The 15,391-nt window shown below is 46.7% G+C and overlaps 1 protein-coding gene across 2 annotated transcripts in view; it reads right to left on the bottom strand.

The window, feature by feature from the left end:
- Window positions 1-15,391, bottom strand: part of SFMBT2 (Scm like with four mbt domains 2) — a 192,331-nt gene that overhangs the window by 133,674 nt on the left and 43,266 nt on the right. For both annotated transcript variants that reach the window (XM_048836655.2, XM_048836656.2), the window contains exons 3-4: window positions 13,247-13,341; window positions 8,480-8,720 (exon numbers count right to left, since the gene is read on the bottom strand). In XM_048836655.2, coding sequence (XP_048692612.2) covers window positions 8,480-8,720; window positions 13,247-13,341 — 336 coding nt within the window. The remainder of the gene's footprint in view (window positions 1-8,479; window positions 8,721-13,246; window positions 13,342-15,391) is intronic.

Below are 15,391 nucleotides of genomic sequence, written 5' to 3'. Positions count from 1 at the left end.
AGAAATAGCTGTGTGTCAGTCTCGCTGAAAAGCCCTGATGATCATCTCTCCGGCCATGAATAACTTCTTAGCCCTGGTCTACACTAAGGGAGGGATCAATCTAAAGCTACGCAACTTCAGCTACGTGAATAACGGGGGAGGGATAGCTCAGTCGGGGGGAAGGGATAGCTCAGTGGTTTGAGCATTGGCCTGCTAAACCCAGGGTTGAGAGTTCAATCCCTGAGGGGGCCATTTAGGGATCGGGGGCAAAAATTCGGGATTGGTCCTGCTTTGAGCAGGGGGTTGGACTAGATGACCTCCTGAGGTCCCTTCCAACCCTGGTATTCTATGACTTACCGTGGTGAGTTGACTGCTGGAGTACAGGAGTACTCTCGCGGCGCTGGAGTACAGGAGTCAACGGGAGAGCGCTCGGGGGTCGATTCGTCGCATCTAGACTAGACAGGATAAATCGATCGCTGCCTGCCGATCCGGCGGGTAGAGAAGACATACCCTTAGAATGGACCAAATTCTCCCTTGACTTGTACCTCCAATAATCTCAAAGGGCAAAATGGGGTCCTAGGAATATATTCTCAGAGACAAATACTGACGGTCTTATTCAGTCAAAGAGTTCTCATGAAAATCAAAGCAGTTTTTTTTCCCCTGAGCAAGGATGAAGTAAAGCTTTCTTTTGTACCTTAGCATCTTAAATAAGACCTTAGCACTAGTCCAGTAGTAGGTAAGAGGTAGGATGTGTGAATGAACTTCAACTGAACTAGCAATGTAGTTTAGAATTACAAGGCAATCTATTTTGCTGCTGCACGAGTCCGATCCTGTTCTGCATGAATAAAGCGCTCGGGATCACGCCATAAGTGAATTATGCCTTCACCATTGGTGGAGGGGGGGGGGGAGAAAACCTGGATTTGTGCTGGAAATGGCCCACCTTGATTATCATACACATTGTAAGGAGAGTGATCACTTTAGATAAACTATTACCAGCAGGAGAGTAGGGTGGGGGGAGAGAAAACCTTTTGTAGTGGTAAACACCCATTTTTTTCATGGTTTGTGTGTATAAAAAGATCTTCCATACTTTCCACAGTATGCATCTGATGAAGTGAGCTGTAGCTCACGAAAGCTTATGCTCAAATAAATTGGTTAGTCTCTAAGGTGCCACTAGTACTCCTTTTCTTCATGGAGGGAAAGTCACAAATTAATCTAATGCAAGTTAAGCAGGAAAACACCCACAAACAACGCTATTTCCATTATAGCCTAGTGGCATGTTTGCCTGAGAGGCCCAATCCTGCAGGATGCGGAGCATCCACAGTGCCCACTGATGTATTTGGGGTTTGGTGGGGCTCAGCACCACCCAGGATCAGGCCTTTGAGTTTTAACTCTACCCAAGCAAGCGAATCTTGCTAGAAAAGGAGGCTTGCTGAACCTAATCAGAAGTGCAGGCTTATGAGTTAACAGGAGCACATTGATCCTTCTAGAATTCTATGGGGGAGAGGGATTGTTCCTCAAGTTTTACATCCCGATATCAACATATCCCAATATCAGAAAACAGGCCTGGTTCTCTTCTTCACTGACTCCTTTATAAGTCCCCTGATTTTACTGGTGCTACTTCCAATTTACACTGTTGTAACCAAGAACAGAATCAAGCTCATCATCGCATGGATTTACAATAGGGAAGGAGAATCCGGCCCTCCTTGAATTGCTGTCTGTCAATAATGGTAAGGCAAAACTATCCCAGCAATTACAAGTTGTGGAAGAGCTCCAACTTTGTCCCTGTGGGTTCCGCACTTCCAGACGGTTTATGCTAGCTTCAGAGGCTCACTGCAACCCTCCACGTAGCCCTTCTCTCTCTAGGGTCAGGGATACAGTCTACTGAGCCCTTTTCACCATGAGCCAGCAATGGAGGTTGGTGAGAGAATTCCCACAGTCTCTGTTGCTCCCTACAGCCTCATGCCAAAACAGTTTAGCCTCCTGTCCTGACAGGGGCCTGTTTTCCCCTCCCAGGAGGTGTTTCTATAGTGGTGGGTTCAGGGGAACCCAGGCCCACCCTCTACTCCGGGTTCCGGCCCAGGGACCCTAATGGTAGCAGCTCTTGGCAGTCAACCTTTCACTGCCAGAGTTGCTACATTTCCCTGGGCCACTTCCCCACAGCTCTCCTGCTTCTCCCTTACCTTAGGGCTCCCTTACTAATGACTTGAGGGTGTTTTCATTAACCAGCCCTTCAGCCACACTTCCTCTCCTCTAGCTCCTTGGCTCCTCTCTGCCTGACTGCAGTGAGCCCTTTTATATTATCAGAGGGGCCTTAATTAGAGTCAGGTGGTCACATTAGCTTAATTGCCTCACCTGACCCTTTGCAGGTTAATTGGAGTCAGGTGTTCTCATTAGGCTGGAGCAGCCCCTGCTCTGGTCAGTCAGGGAACAGAAAACTGTTAACCCAGTAGCCATTATATCCGCCTTCTGCTATTCTGCTGTACCCAACTGGCCTGGGTCCATCACAAAGTGTACACAATGTACACTCCAGTGTCTTCAGTGCATCCCAGAAGGCATTAAGATAATGCCAGAGGAAACGCTGCTCTGTTGGCCTAGCTGTAAATCTGCAATCTGTACAAAAACCAGATGTCAATCAAAAGACGTTGCTGCTCTCTGCGCGTTTCACAATGCATAATTTAGCCACTACGCTTGTCAAGTTCTGTGTGGGGCTCTTCTACCTGACTGTAAATGTGTTCGGGAACCCAACTGTCATCAAGAGAGGGAAACAGCACATGGAGACAAATGGCTAGGAGAGGGGGGAGGCCGATTTTCTTTCACAATTAAAGATGTTATTAGTAATGGAAGTTCAGCAAGCCACAAATTATTTTTTAACTCTTCAGAAAACAGTCCAGGATACGCTTGCAGCTATTACATTGTAGGGCATAAAATTCACCTAGGGAGTCCAAGGCCATTGGAAAACCCAAGTCAGTTCTGCAGCAGAAAGGAAGGTGGTCCATGAGGAGTCCACGAGGAGCAGCTGAGTTCTGCACCAGTTCCACATAGGCCAAACTGAAGGGGAGGTTTGGGGTATGTCTACACTGCAATGTAAGCCCAGGCTCTGACTCAGGCTTGATCCGAAGCCCCCCTTCAGTCTACACATAAATCTCTCAGACTCAGGCTCAGACCCAGTGACTAACCAGGGTCATGGTCAAGGAGCTATGATCTCCCAGATCCATAAACCCACTCTTAATGGCTGAGCACGGGTTGTGTCCCCATTCCAATCTGGAGACTGGAACAGCAACTGCTGAACGGCCCTACAGTGTGCCCTGCCCATGATTTGAGGATTAGGTTCTGTGCCACCCACTTACGGTCTAAACCCACTGAAGTCAAAATCCCATTGTTTTCAATGGGCATTCAGTTGTTCCCCAGGCAAATCATATTTGCTCAGGCTTTATGCAGAGGGGTAAAAACACAAGAGGCAAAATTTACCTGCATTAGGCAGCATTGGTTTATGCCAATGGTTAAATTGCAATACAAAAAACAATCTGTCCCAGGATGGGACTTTAGAGCCGCTCAGCAATGTAGCTATAGACCATAAGGATGTCTTCACACTTTCTTCTGCAAGTTCATGAATAAACATCGGTTCATTCAAATGAGTTTTATATTAATTCATTTAAATAATTTTCATTTTGATTTGAATGGTAAACAGAGCTATTCTGCCAGGAAAGTTGAGTTTGCAATTCAAATTACACACCAATTTGTAAGGAGAAAAATATAATTAATGGCAAGACTTGAAGTAACTAATTTTACTCCTTTGATTTTCTACAGTAAGGAGTGGGGAGGGTGGGGGACAGGGAGACACACAGGTTATGTCTACACTGCAGCTGGAAGGGTGCGTGCCTCCCAGCCCAGGCAGACAAACTCCTGCTCAGGCTCATTGTAGATGTGGAAGTACAGGCAAGCGAGCAGCCTTCTAGAGCTCCTGGGTCCATACTTGGATGGCTAGCCAAGGTCACCCCATGTGCTGCAATGTCCACACTGAGAAAACCAGCAGAGTCAGCACACGTCCGGCTGCCACACATTCTGTTCCAGTGCATCACATCATAATGTCACTACAAGGCATAACGTGACTTCATATTATGCTCACGGGCACGATATGCAAAGTTAACGCCTCCCCATACATAATAATGTAACAGGCAGTAAATTAAACTACTTCCTTATATTGGGATCATAAACAATAATTATTTGGCAGCTGCCCCTTGGAAGCGCTGTATGCGCCGAAGATTAAATCAAGCCCTATTGATTTGCTAAGCTGAACAAACCCATTCACTCCCCTCTAATGAAATTCATAATCTCCTTTTTCATTTTGTGGTGCTGTAATGTGGTATTACTTTTACACGTAAGACTAGCACTGATCAGTTCTTTCTGGTAAGCAGAACACAATACAGTCCCAGTGCAGCCGTTCTGCCAGTTTAACAAGTGTGTCTTTGCAGATTTGCTTATTAAACAGAGCCCATCAACTACTGAATGAAATCAAATCTTAATGGCTGGCCCACAGCCATGCTGCTTGCACTTCTCTTTGCAGTGACGGCCTGATCCTGCATTTCATAAGCAGCAGGAATTCCAGCTCAGATCAAGGAGTGCATGAGAGGGCCCTTAAAATGCTGGCTGCTCTCATTAAATATGGAGATTACATTAATTTTTTAGAAGGCATGATAGTGAAATAGGGTGTGATGCTAAGAACACAAAAAACTTTTGGGAACGTCGTATAAAATAGCAATTTCTCTTGTACCAAATACAGGAGGCTTATCTTGCAGCCCTTTCCCAACCAAAGCTCCGTCTGATTTCAATAGGAGTTTGACAAAGTAAGGACGGATGCACTCACCGAGCCAGCAAAGCATTGAAGCAGAAGCAGGACTTTAAGCCCAGGGGTACATGCGTGAAGTTACGCACACACTACTGGCTAGATCTTCAAGAGTGCTCCGCACCCAGCAGCTCCCGGTGTTCTCGATGGGAGGCGTCAGGGGCTGCATATTTTTTAAATCCTGGCCACTTCAGTAAAGTGCCTAAGTGGGAACAGAGCACTTCTGAAAACCTGGCTTTTTACGTTCTTTCCAGGATCAGGGCTGGAGTAAAAAAAATGACTAATGACCCCAGGACTGAATCCAACAGGCAACGGGTAATATTTCAAAAGCACCTAAGTGATTTTGGAACCTGAGCCCCAAGTGACTTGGTCACCTAGGAGCCTAAAGTCCATTAACTTTTAAGTCTGCTAGGTGCCTAAGTCTAACAGTCCCATAGATCTTCAGCTTCTGCCTTACCTTGCAGGCACCTAAATTCCCTAGAAGCCTAAATTTCCACCAATAAAGTCCCTACGGTGCCTACATTTCTGCCAGTGGGCATGTGCAAAACTGCACAAGCCCTGCTGCTGTTGAGCTGCTCAGCTGCGTAGCTCACTCCTCAGCCCTGGCAGGATTCACAAACTGGGCCTTCTCCACACGTCTCAAATTCAGGGCCTGATCTGATAGCGTGCCCTGAGCATGCCTAACCTGCACAAGACAACTGGGGAGGCACAGAGATGGCGTGAGTGTGATTATATCCAACAGCCCAGAGGTGGGGAGAATCACATGGGAGATCCAAGATTGCGGCCCCACACTGCCTGATTTGAAGCAGGGACTTGGCCCCAGGTCTCGCACCTCCCAGCAGAGTGCCCTGAACACCAGTTTACTGGGTATTCTGGGACAGTCTCTCCATCTCTTCTGTTGAAGCTGTTCCACTTTGTATAATTAATAGTCATGCGGCCAGAGAGAGTGTGTGTGTATAACTTTGCAGCCCAGTGATTAAAGCACTCAACTGTGAGACCTGCATTCAAATCCCTGCCTCTAAGCAGGCAGAGCAGGGATTTGAACCCACAGCTCCCATAGAAGGGCAATTGGCTGTCTCGATTTTCATGAGAAAGGGAGGACCTGGCTGAGCCACATAACTCCAGGAGAAGGTTCACAGCTATGAATCCTAAGCAGAAGCAGGTGCCTTCCTTGGGCCTAACTGGGCACCTAAGTACCTTTGAGGATATGGGCCCTAAGCCCACCCCTCTCCTTAGCATTATCTACTGGCTACCTTAGGCAGCTCCCTGCTCAGCATGCTGGCTTCTCAGAATCCTGTTCTTAGGCACCTAACTCTCCCCTATGCATTGTATAGGGAGCCTGGGAGCCTAGCTCAGAGCTGTAAATTCCACTGGGCAGCAGGGCACCTAAGAGTTAGGTGTTGCACCACTTAGCACTGCAAAATGCCTAAGTCCCTTTGTGGGCCTAACCCTAAGTTACTGATGCCCAGATCCTCTCAAGTATTTCAGCTCCTAAGTTCCAAGGAAATGAGACTTAGGAACTTTGGAAAGTTGTTACCCATCATCTGTGCATTAAAGTTTGTCCATTCAATGAAAAAAAAAAAAAAACAGTTTCCACCACACTTTTTCGAGCGAGCAACCTGAATTCAGCACCTACCCTGACCTATACCCTACTCCAGTGGTCCCCAACCTTTCTGTGGAAATAACACATTCCTATTCCCAGAAGACTGTGGCGGGCGCCAGACACCCCGCCGCCAAAATGTAACCGAGAAACGGTAACGCTTCTCGGCAGCATTTCGGCGGGCGGTTCTCCGGCGGCCACGCTAGGTGGCAGCATGTCGGCGGGGCGGTGTCCTGCAGGCACACACAACTGCCCTGGCGGGTACCATTGCACCCCCGGGCACTGCGTTGGGGACCCTTGCCCTACGCAACCCCAATAGTTGCCTGGCACTGCACTGCACAGGGTACAAAGGGGGCACAGGGTACAAACGGGGCACAGGAGTACAAATGCTGAACACTGAACTGTACATCAGCACAGAATTTGGCCACCCAAGCTAAACCGTGCACATGGAAGTAGCCAGCACCAGGAAAAGATTCCAACCCTTCCCTGAAGAGCAAATGCCTCTAGTTATATAACAATCATTATTTTCTATTATAGCAGTCGATAAATCCTCTTACCCCTTGACCCTGGCATTTCATGATTTAGTTTACAGCACTATATATTTTCTTACCGCATTGATTATAAGCCACATAATAAAAGGAGTTTAAAAAAAAAAAAGAAGCCACATAAAAAATTAGGAGACCAATAAAAATCTAACCCCTCTGAAATCAGCCTGATTTATTACGGCTTGGCTAAGAAACCTTTCAATCACATTTGCGTTCGGGTATCAAGCTCTACTTTTGTGTTTTTTATAAATCCATCCTTTTTTATTCAAGGGACACAGTCAGGCCAAATCGGGTCCAAAGACATCTACAAACCAGATCGGTTTTCTGCATACGCTAGGAATGGGCCAAATTCATCCTTAGCTCAAGTGAGCATAGCTCCAATTGAAGAGACACCACGGGTCAGTATGATGCAGTATCTCTGCCATAATCATGTACAACATGCAAATGAAATGTCAACCTTCGGAATAGTCATTAGAAACAGGCAGTAACCCCCCACCCCCCAAAAAAACCCTCAAACCTCAGAAGTATCATTTTAAAAGTTCCTTCATTTGATTCCCAAAGAACTCGAGTGGTGGGGCTAAATCTTCATCCCACAAAGATTGAATGAACTGGAACAGTGCAGCGAACATAAATGGAAGGGTGGGGAGAAGAGCATCCTCTGCCCAGCTGGAGTAGATTGGTAGCTATTCCATGGAAGCAACTACAGCCTCTGGGCTACAGCAGCCCACTATACGCCCTCTATGCAAGAGCATGGCCAACCCATGTCATGGAGCCATTGGCCCTACTTGCTTCTTTCCCTACCGCACTGTTGCCCAGGACCACCATGATACACTGTTCCTCCACAGGCAGGAAATATGGAGCTCCACTGAGCTGACTTTCTCGCCTGCTCAGCGAAACCACAGCCATCACCCATCAGAATCTTGCGCATCTCCACAACTGAGGAGCCATAGTTGCCTCTTGTGAACAAGGCCCAGATTCTGCTGTCCTTACTCAGGCAATGTGCCCATTGTCTTTAAAGGCTGAGTAAGGACTGCAGGATTTGGCCCTGAATGGTTTCTGACCTTTCCAAAGCAAAGCCGGTCAGGATTCCAGCATAGGGACAAAGGGCCTGAAAGGTTTTTTGTAGGATTGTGAGGCTGGACTGGAGTAAGTGAAATCAGAATTTGGTCTTTTCTTGCTAGAAGTATAAGGCCATTTTTCCCCGATGGAAAACTTTGGTTTTGCAATATAGGGACAAATTCCCTTCCCAACACTTTCATCTACAAAACTTTTACTTTATTATTATTACGGTTTGTTGAACAATTCCCCTCCTAGGATTTGATCCCACAAGTTCTTGGCGAGCAGAATCCATCAGTGAAGTCTAAGGGCCAATTTCCCAGTTGGTGTAAAGTGACCTCAATGGAGCTACATAGGTTTACACCAGCAGAGGACCTGATGCAGGTTGATTGTAGGCTTGGAGTCGAACCAGATCTTATACTAGACCATGATCCCACCAGAAAGCACAGAACTCACCATCTGGAGGCATCAGTACTTTGTTGTTCTGCGTACACCAGCCCACTGGATGAAGGTCAGCTGTCATCACATCGCACCAGAAATCTGCCCTGCGATCATCTCCATAGCCACAGTAACGTAGCAACAAGAGCTGCCCACATGTTGTAATGATCGTAGCCACCCAGTAGGTGTCTGGATTGTTCTTGTTGGCCACTTCTAACTTCATCCCTGGTTGGAAACTGCTCTGAAGGCTGATTTCAACCTTGCAAAATTAGAAATAGGTATTATTTTTCCATATAACAGAAGGAAAATAAGGCATGATCTCTATCTGAGCAACACTAGCAGGCGACATTCTTAGGTGCATAGTGGCATGGTCTCGCAGACAGGGCACTAAATAACCGTTCGGGGGACCACAGTTCTATCCCTAGCTCCGCCACTGACTGGTTGAGTGAGCTTGGGCAAGTCACTCTATCTCTGACCCTCATCTATTCAGACCATAAGCTCTTTGAGGTAGAAACTATCTATTATGATGTGCCTGGACACAGTGGCACTCTGATCTCAGTTGGGCCTCTAGGTGAGACTGTCATGCCAGTAATAATTTTAAGCATGGCCTCTGGGAATGGGTGAAGCTCCACCCCATGCTGAGGGCCAGCACAAGCCCTATGTGCCACTACTAAAGACTCACTTGAGCTGGAGAGAAAGCCAAAGTATGATCCAAAGAACTTGTTGCTATGCAGCTCCACCAGAAAATAACCAGCCCGATTCTGGTTGTGTGTGAGGTGCTTTATAATTGAGGCCTGGTCCTCAGAGGTGCTCCATACCTGTAATTCTGTCTCTCAGGTGTAGAGCATCTCTGAGGACCAGGACCATCTCAGAGCCCTTTATAAGCACCCTGAGCCTAATCCTGCCCCCACGGACGACAGTGATAATGCGTCCACTGACCGCACTGGATGCGGGTCCATGCTCTCGCTGATTAAGGCTCTTAACGCCCTGGTGAAGAAGGCACAGGCAGCATCACCAGCCACCATTACAGACAGCTGAAGAGAAGAAGTTCACAGCAAAACTCCCATTGATGGCAACAGAAGCAGGACTGGGTCCCGAGCAACTTGCCTGTTGAACGCTAGAGAATACAATGCATATTCTGTAGGACAGTGGTTCTCAACCAGGGTTACGTGTACCCCTGGGGGTACTCAGACGTCTTCCAGGGGGTACATCAACTCCTCTAGATATTTGCCTAGTTTTACAGCAGGCTACATAAAAAACACTAGCGAAGTCAGTACAAACTAAAACTTCATACAGACAATGACTTATTTATACTGCTGTATATACTGTACACTGAAATGTTAGCATAATATTTATATTCCAATTTATTTATTTTATAATGATAATGCAAAAATGAGAAAATAAGCCATTTTTCAGTAATAGTGTGCTGTCACACTTTTATATTTTTCTGTCTGATTTTGTAACCAAGGAGATTTTAAGTGACATGAAACTTGAGAGCACGGAAGACAAATCAGACTCCTGAAAGGGGTACAGTTAGGGTTACAGGGGTACAGTTGGCAAAGGTTGAGACCCACTGCTGTAGGACATTCCAAACCAATGGAGTTAAATCTGAGCATATGCCTTATGCACTAACTTTCTGTAACACTTAAGAGTTCTTCTGATGTCTCCAGTTTTCCCTCCCAAGCTTGGAAGAAAGTTAGTCCCCTGGTTAGGGTACCGGCCTAGACTTGAGAAGACCCGAGTTCAATTCCCTGCGCCACTTCAGACTTCCTCTGTGACCTTGGGCAAGGTAGTCTCTTTGTGACTTAGTTCCCATCTCTAAAATGGGGATAACAACACATCCCTACCTCACAGGGAAGTTGTGAGGAAACACGTGTTAAAAACTGCTGTTAAAGGGTGACATTTAAGTACCTAGTATGGATACAGAAGACTGCCTAAATCCATTTCTTGTGTCTCGTCTTATACTTCGACTGTAAGCCCCTTGGGGCAGGGACGCTTTTCTGGTCTGTGTTTGTACAGTGCCTAGCACAGTGGGGTCCTGGCCCATAACTATCACTCCTAGGTGCTACAGTAATGCACATAACAAAAGATTGCCTGGGGGTCAACTGTAACAGTGTTTTGCTAGTCTAGAGGAATGCAGCTCCTCTGGAGTTGGGAAGACTCCTCCTTTACCTGCCTCACACATGATTACTGCTGTCTAAGCACTGACAAGTTGCATCATTTAATTATTTTCATACCACAGGTCCATTTGTCCGGTATCTGTGCATTCACCTTCCGTCAACAGGAACTGCGTATATGGCTCGGGGCTGGTCTATGGCCCTTCCAGCTAGTCTCTTATATAGTGACCATCTCCACAGAACCTGAGCACCTCGTAAAATGATCAACTACACACATTAAGCTGTAATGATCTCTCTCCGCAATGACCAGCCTGTGACATTTTGGGGAGTGGGGATTTTTTTGTGTGTGGTATAGCTATACAGAAGGTGGGTTGTAGACATGGATTTTGTCTCTCTCTCTCTCTAGAGGCTCCAGGGTCTCACCCCTAAGGCTGATAGTTCCATTATCCCAGTGGAACGTGGCCATTGGGGAAGGTCACAATCACAAAGGATGAGGTGGGGCCCCTAGGTAACCCAAGCCAATGCCACAGCGGTGGGGTTCTCAACCTTTTTTTTTTTTTTTTTTTCTTTCTGAGGCCCCTCAACGCACTATAGAAATTCCATGGTCCTCCTGTGCCACAACAACCTTATCCGGGCATATCCATTTGATTAAACGCCAGGGCTGGCGTTAGGGAGTAGCAAGCAGGGCAATCGGCCAGGGCCCAACACCACTGGTGGCCCGCAAAGTTAAGTTGCTTGGGCTTCAGCTTTCTGCCCTGGGCCCCAGCGAGTCTAACGCTTGCCCTGCTCTCTGGTTTATTTTGACAGACCCCCTGAAACCTGCTTGCAATTCCCCAGGGGGGCCCAGACCCCTGGTTGAGAACCACTACCACAGAGAGCTTTGAGCATGGGGTATGAAAACTTGAGCTGGAGTCAGTATTCAGCAAGGAGTCAGTGCACAGAGCAGAGGGTTGGAAGGAGCGAGTTGCTCTCACCGGACAGCTGTTGTGCTCTGAACCAACTGTCGATTGAAGGTCAGCAGTTTCACATCAAGGACAGAGAATTACACTAATCCAGCCAGGCGGGCAGTGGCGTGTGAATCACTGTGGCTATGTCAGAATTTGATGGGAAGGACTGCAATCTCCTTGCCTCACGTAGGTGGAATTGGGAGCGTTTTACAACCGCAGTTCTGGGAGTATCCAGAGGAAAAGACCAGGTGGACACTCATGCTGAGGATTCTCCAAAAAGCATGCCTCTCCCCTCCAACATCGAGTCATCATTTCCAGAGTCATCCCGCAGCCAGTCTCAGCCAGGCCTCTGTACAGGCAGCTGGGAGATGGTGCTGTTTGCATCTGAGGAGAAGATGTAGTAATGCCGGTTACATCTGTATCGAATGGGATGGGGAGAGACAGGAATGTTGTGGGGCTCCACAGGTGAGTGCTGGGGAGACAGAGGAGAAGGTGCCCATCACGGCTCTGGGAGTGGCCTGAGAGGGGCAGTTGAACTCATCTCCGAGCAAACCCACTAATCCCACCATGACTCTGAGGTGGGATGGCACCATTTTAGAGCTGACTATATCAAATGCTATGGAAAGGTCTAGCAATAAAAGCATGAGCATATGACCCTGTCCATAGCCAAGAAGAAATCATCCCTCAGGGCCATCTCTGTTCCATGTCCTAACCTGAAGCCTGCTTGGGAGGAGTCCAGGGTATTGGCAGTATCTAGGAGTTGAGCTTCCCAGTTAGTTTGCTTAGGAACTGGAGGTTAGAGAATGGATAGCAGCTGGAGAGATCGGTCGCATCAAGCAATGGTTTCTTAAGTACTGGCTGCACTGTGATGTGCTCTGGGACAGCAATAGATTTCCCTTCTCAAAGAAAGTGCCAACAATCCCAGTCCGTAGGGATTCCAGGTGCTCTCAATGCTCTTCCACAAACCAAGAAGGGCCTGGGGCCAGAGCTGCAGACGGTGGTTGTTTTACCATGGTGCTTCCAGAATTCCATTGTGCGAATGAACCAACTTCACATGAGGGAAGGTGTCATATTCTCAGGCCTATGATGGTTGTATGGCTTCAGGTGCCCACAGAGGCCATTTCTGCTACCAGAGAGTTTCTCTGAGATGTAGGCTGATAGCTTGTCACTGCAAGAGACACCGTTTTCTGGAGCTGAGAGGAGGCATTCCATGGTAACCAGGCTATTTAACATTGACAGGCTTCTCGGAAGAGCCTGTTTTAAGGAGGGCTTTGAAGGAACAACATGCATGCAATTTCTGTGTGGTGGGGTGGCCTGGAAGAAATTAAAGAGCTCGAGGAGGCGGGAGAAACAAAGGATGCAGGATGGAGAGTGGGAGGGAATGAGTGCTGAATGTAGGCAAGAGGAACGCAGTACAGGGCCTTGAGAAGGCGTAAGGATGAGAAGCTTGAATCCGAAGTAGAGTGAGAAGCCAGTGGAGCCAAAGAAAGGCATGAGAACAGGTGTTCAACAGGAGAAGGAAGAGGATTTTAGGAGGAGAGGGAAAGGATTCCAGCATTTTGGATTGGGAGGAAGAAATCTGAGAAGCAGAGAGAAAAGTTTGGTGATGTTTCCTCAAGAGCCATCAGCCATGCCTTTAAATTTCCCAGGATGACCCTCTCCAATCAGAATGAAAAGGGGAAGGGCACAGAACTTTCTCAAGGCCCAAGTGAAGTACGTACGTGTCTGAACGAGGTGTGAGGGGCAGCGCTTGCTCCCGTTTCTTCCAAGTATTCATCCCAGTTGAAGTCGGTCTCCTCGATGCTAGAACCTTCATCTGTTGGGGGAGGGAGGGGAAAGCAACATAAAATTAGAACATGGTTAATGCAGGCAATAAACTACACAATGGTACCAGCCTAAAGTGGGAAATTGGCAGGCAGTAAAACCTCCACACAAGATAAAAAACCCCTGTTGTAGCAATTATGCTTATTTGGATTCCATGGGTTTTACTGCATTTCCAGGAAATTATTTGGTTTGCTGGTTTTAATCTCCAGAGATTAAAGAACTCGGCCTTTGTGGTCCAGTTGGGTGCGTGAACAGAAACCATTGTACATGGCAGTGCAAGAGAGCCCACAACTCATTTTATAATGTTCACATTAAACTTTCACTTCTCCTCCATCAGTCATCATGAGCGTATGTTGTGCAGTACAGTGGGTAAACATGCCAAACAAATAATAAAGTCTGTGACCCAAAGAATTTATGATCTAAGGGCCCTGAGCCAGATCCTCAGCTGCCGTAAGTTACAGCACTGCCGCTGAAGCCAACAGAGGGATAGAGATTTACACCACCTTAGGATCTGCCCCCCTACTGGGTGCACCGTTGCAAATATGTTAGTATCTATGCGTCAACACTGCCTTTTGCTGGATGGAGTCAGAACTACTCAACTGCATATCATAGGCCCTATAATGTGAACAGCTAGGGGAAATTCCCCTTTTATTTAATTAGTCAGAAGCTGAGCTTTGAAAGCAGGAACCCTGCTGTGGCTGTGAAGAGACTGAGGATGGAACTCAGATGCCATCTCCCAGTTTCCCATTACAGCTACTTATAATTTTTTGCTTTTCTATAACACCTTTCATGTGAAGACCTCAAAACACTGTACAAACAATTAACTGATCCTCACAACATCCCGTGAGATATATAATGCTACCCCCATGTTACGGATGGGGAAACTGAGGCAAAGACCATTTTCATATCTATCCTGAGATCACACAGGAAATCAGCTGCAGATCTAAGAACAGAATCTAGATCTTCAGACTCTCGAGCCTCTGTATTAACCCCTATATACTCCATCCCACATCTAAAGATCCATAATTATTCACAGGTTTTGCTACATATCTGTACAGCACCTAGAACAACGGGACTAAGGTCTCAAAGTGCTGCTGAAATACAAATAATACAAATTACAAACAAATGTTCTTTCACTTACAGAAAATCAGCCACATCTGATTGCTTTTATTTTACTTTAAAATAATGTTTCCAGGCAATCTTGGAAGAACGACTTCAACCCAGAGCAAATATTTACAGTCTAATACTGAGGCTCTGCAATAAGCATTTATCAGGCAAACTCCGAGAGACCCTTTCCTTCCAAAGCATTCATCAGCGTGGGCATGATGTAATTAAAGTGGCCCGTGACGAACTGATTGAAGAAACCTCCCCAGACAGTTTTATGAAGAAAACGGCAGGGTTAATTTATTGCCATTATTGCTACAGGTCTCCCATTTTCAAGATCCAAAAGTTATATCATGTAACAGGAATGTCTCATTATTAAAAGGAAAAGGAAGAGGTTATATTTGCTGCCGATTTAGCCAGACACACATCTGAGGGGAAAAAAAAACAGATGACAGCAGAACTGCGTTTTCTAAACATATCCAGCATGGGAAAGGAGTTCAGAGAAGACATCACAGCCCTATTTACTGTTAAATACACTAGAACTTCTTTTGAATACTGGGTTATAAAAACAATGAGTCCTGGGGCCAGTTTTGTTCAACATCTTCATTAATGATCTGGATGATGGGATGGATTGCACCCTCAGCAAGTCTGCAGATGACACTAAGCTGGGGGGAGAGGTAGATATGCTGGAGGGTAGGGATAGGGTCCAGGGTGACCTAGACAAATTGGAGGATTGGGACAAAAGAAATCTGATGAGGTTCAACAAAGACAAGTGCAGAGTCCTGCACTTAGGAAGGAAGAATCCCATGCACCGCTACAGACTGGGGACTGACTGGCTAAGCAGCAGTTCTGCAGAAAAGGACCTGGGGATTACAGTGGATGAGAAGCTGGATATGAGTTAGCAGTGTGCCCTTGTTGCCTAGAAGGCTAACGGCATA

Source organism: Caretta caretta, chromosome 1 (assembly GCF_965140235.1).
Source record: "Caretta caretta isolate rCarCar2 chromosome 1, rCarCar1.hap1, whole genome shotgun sequence".
NCBI classification, from domain to species: domain Eukaryota; kingdom Metazoa; phylum Chordata; order Testudines; family Cheloniidae; genus Caretta; species Caretta caretta.
This window is presented reverse-complemented; position numbering and strand designations above follow the sequence as displayed.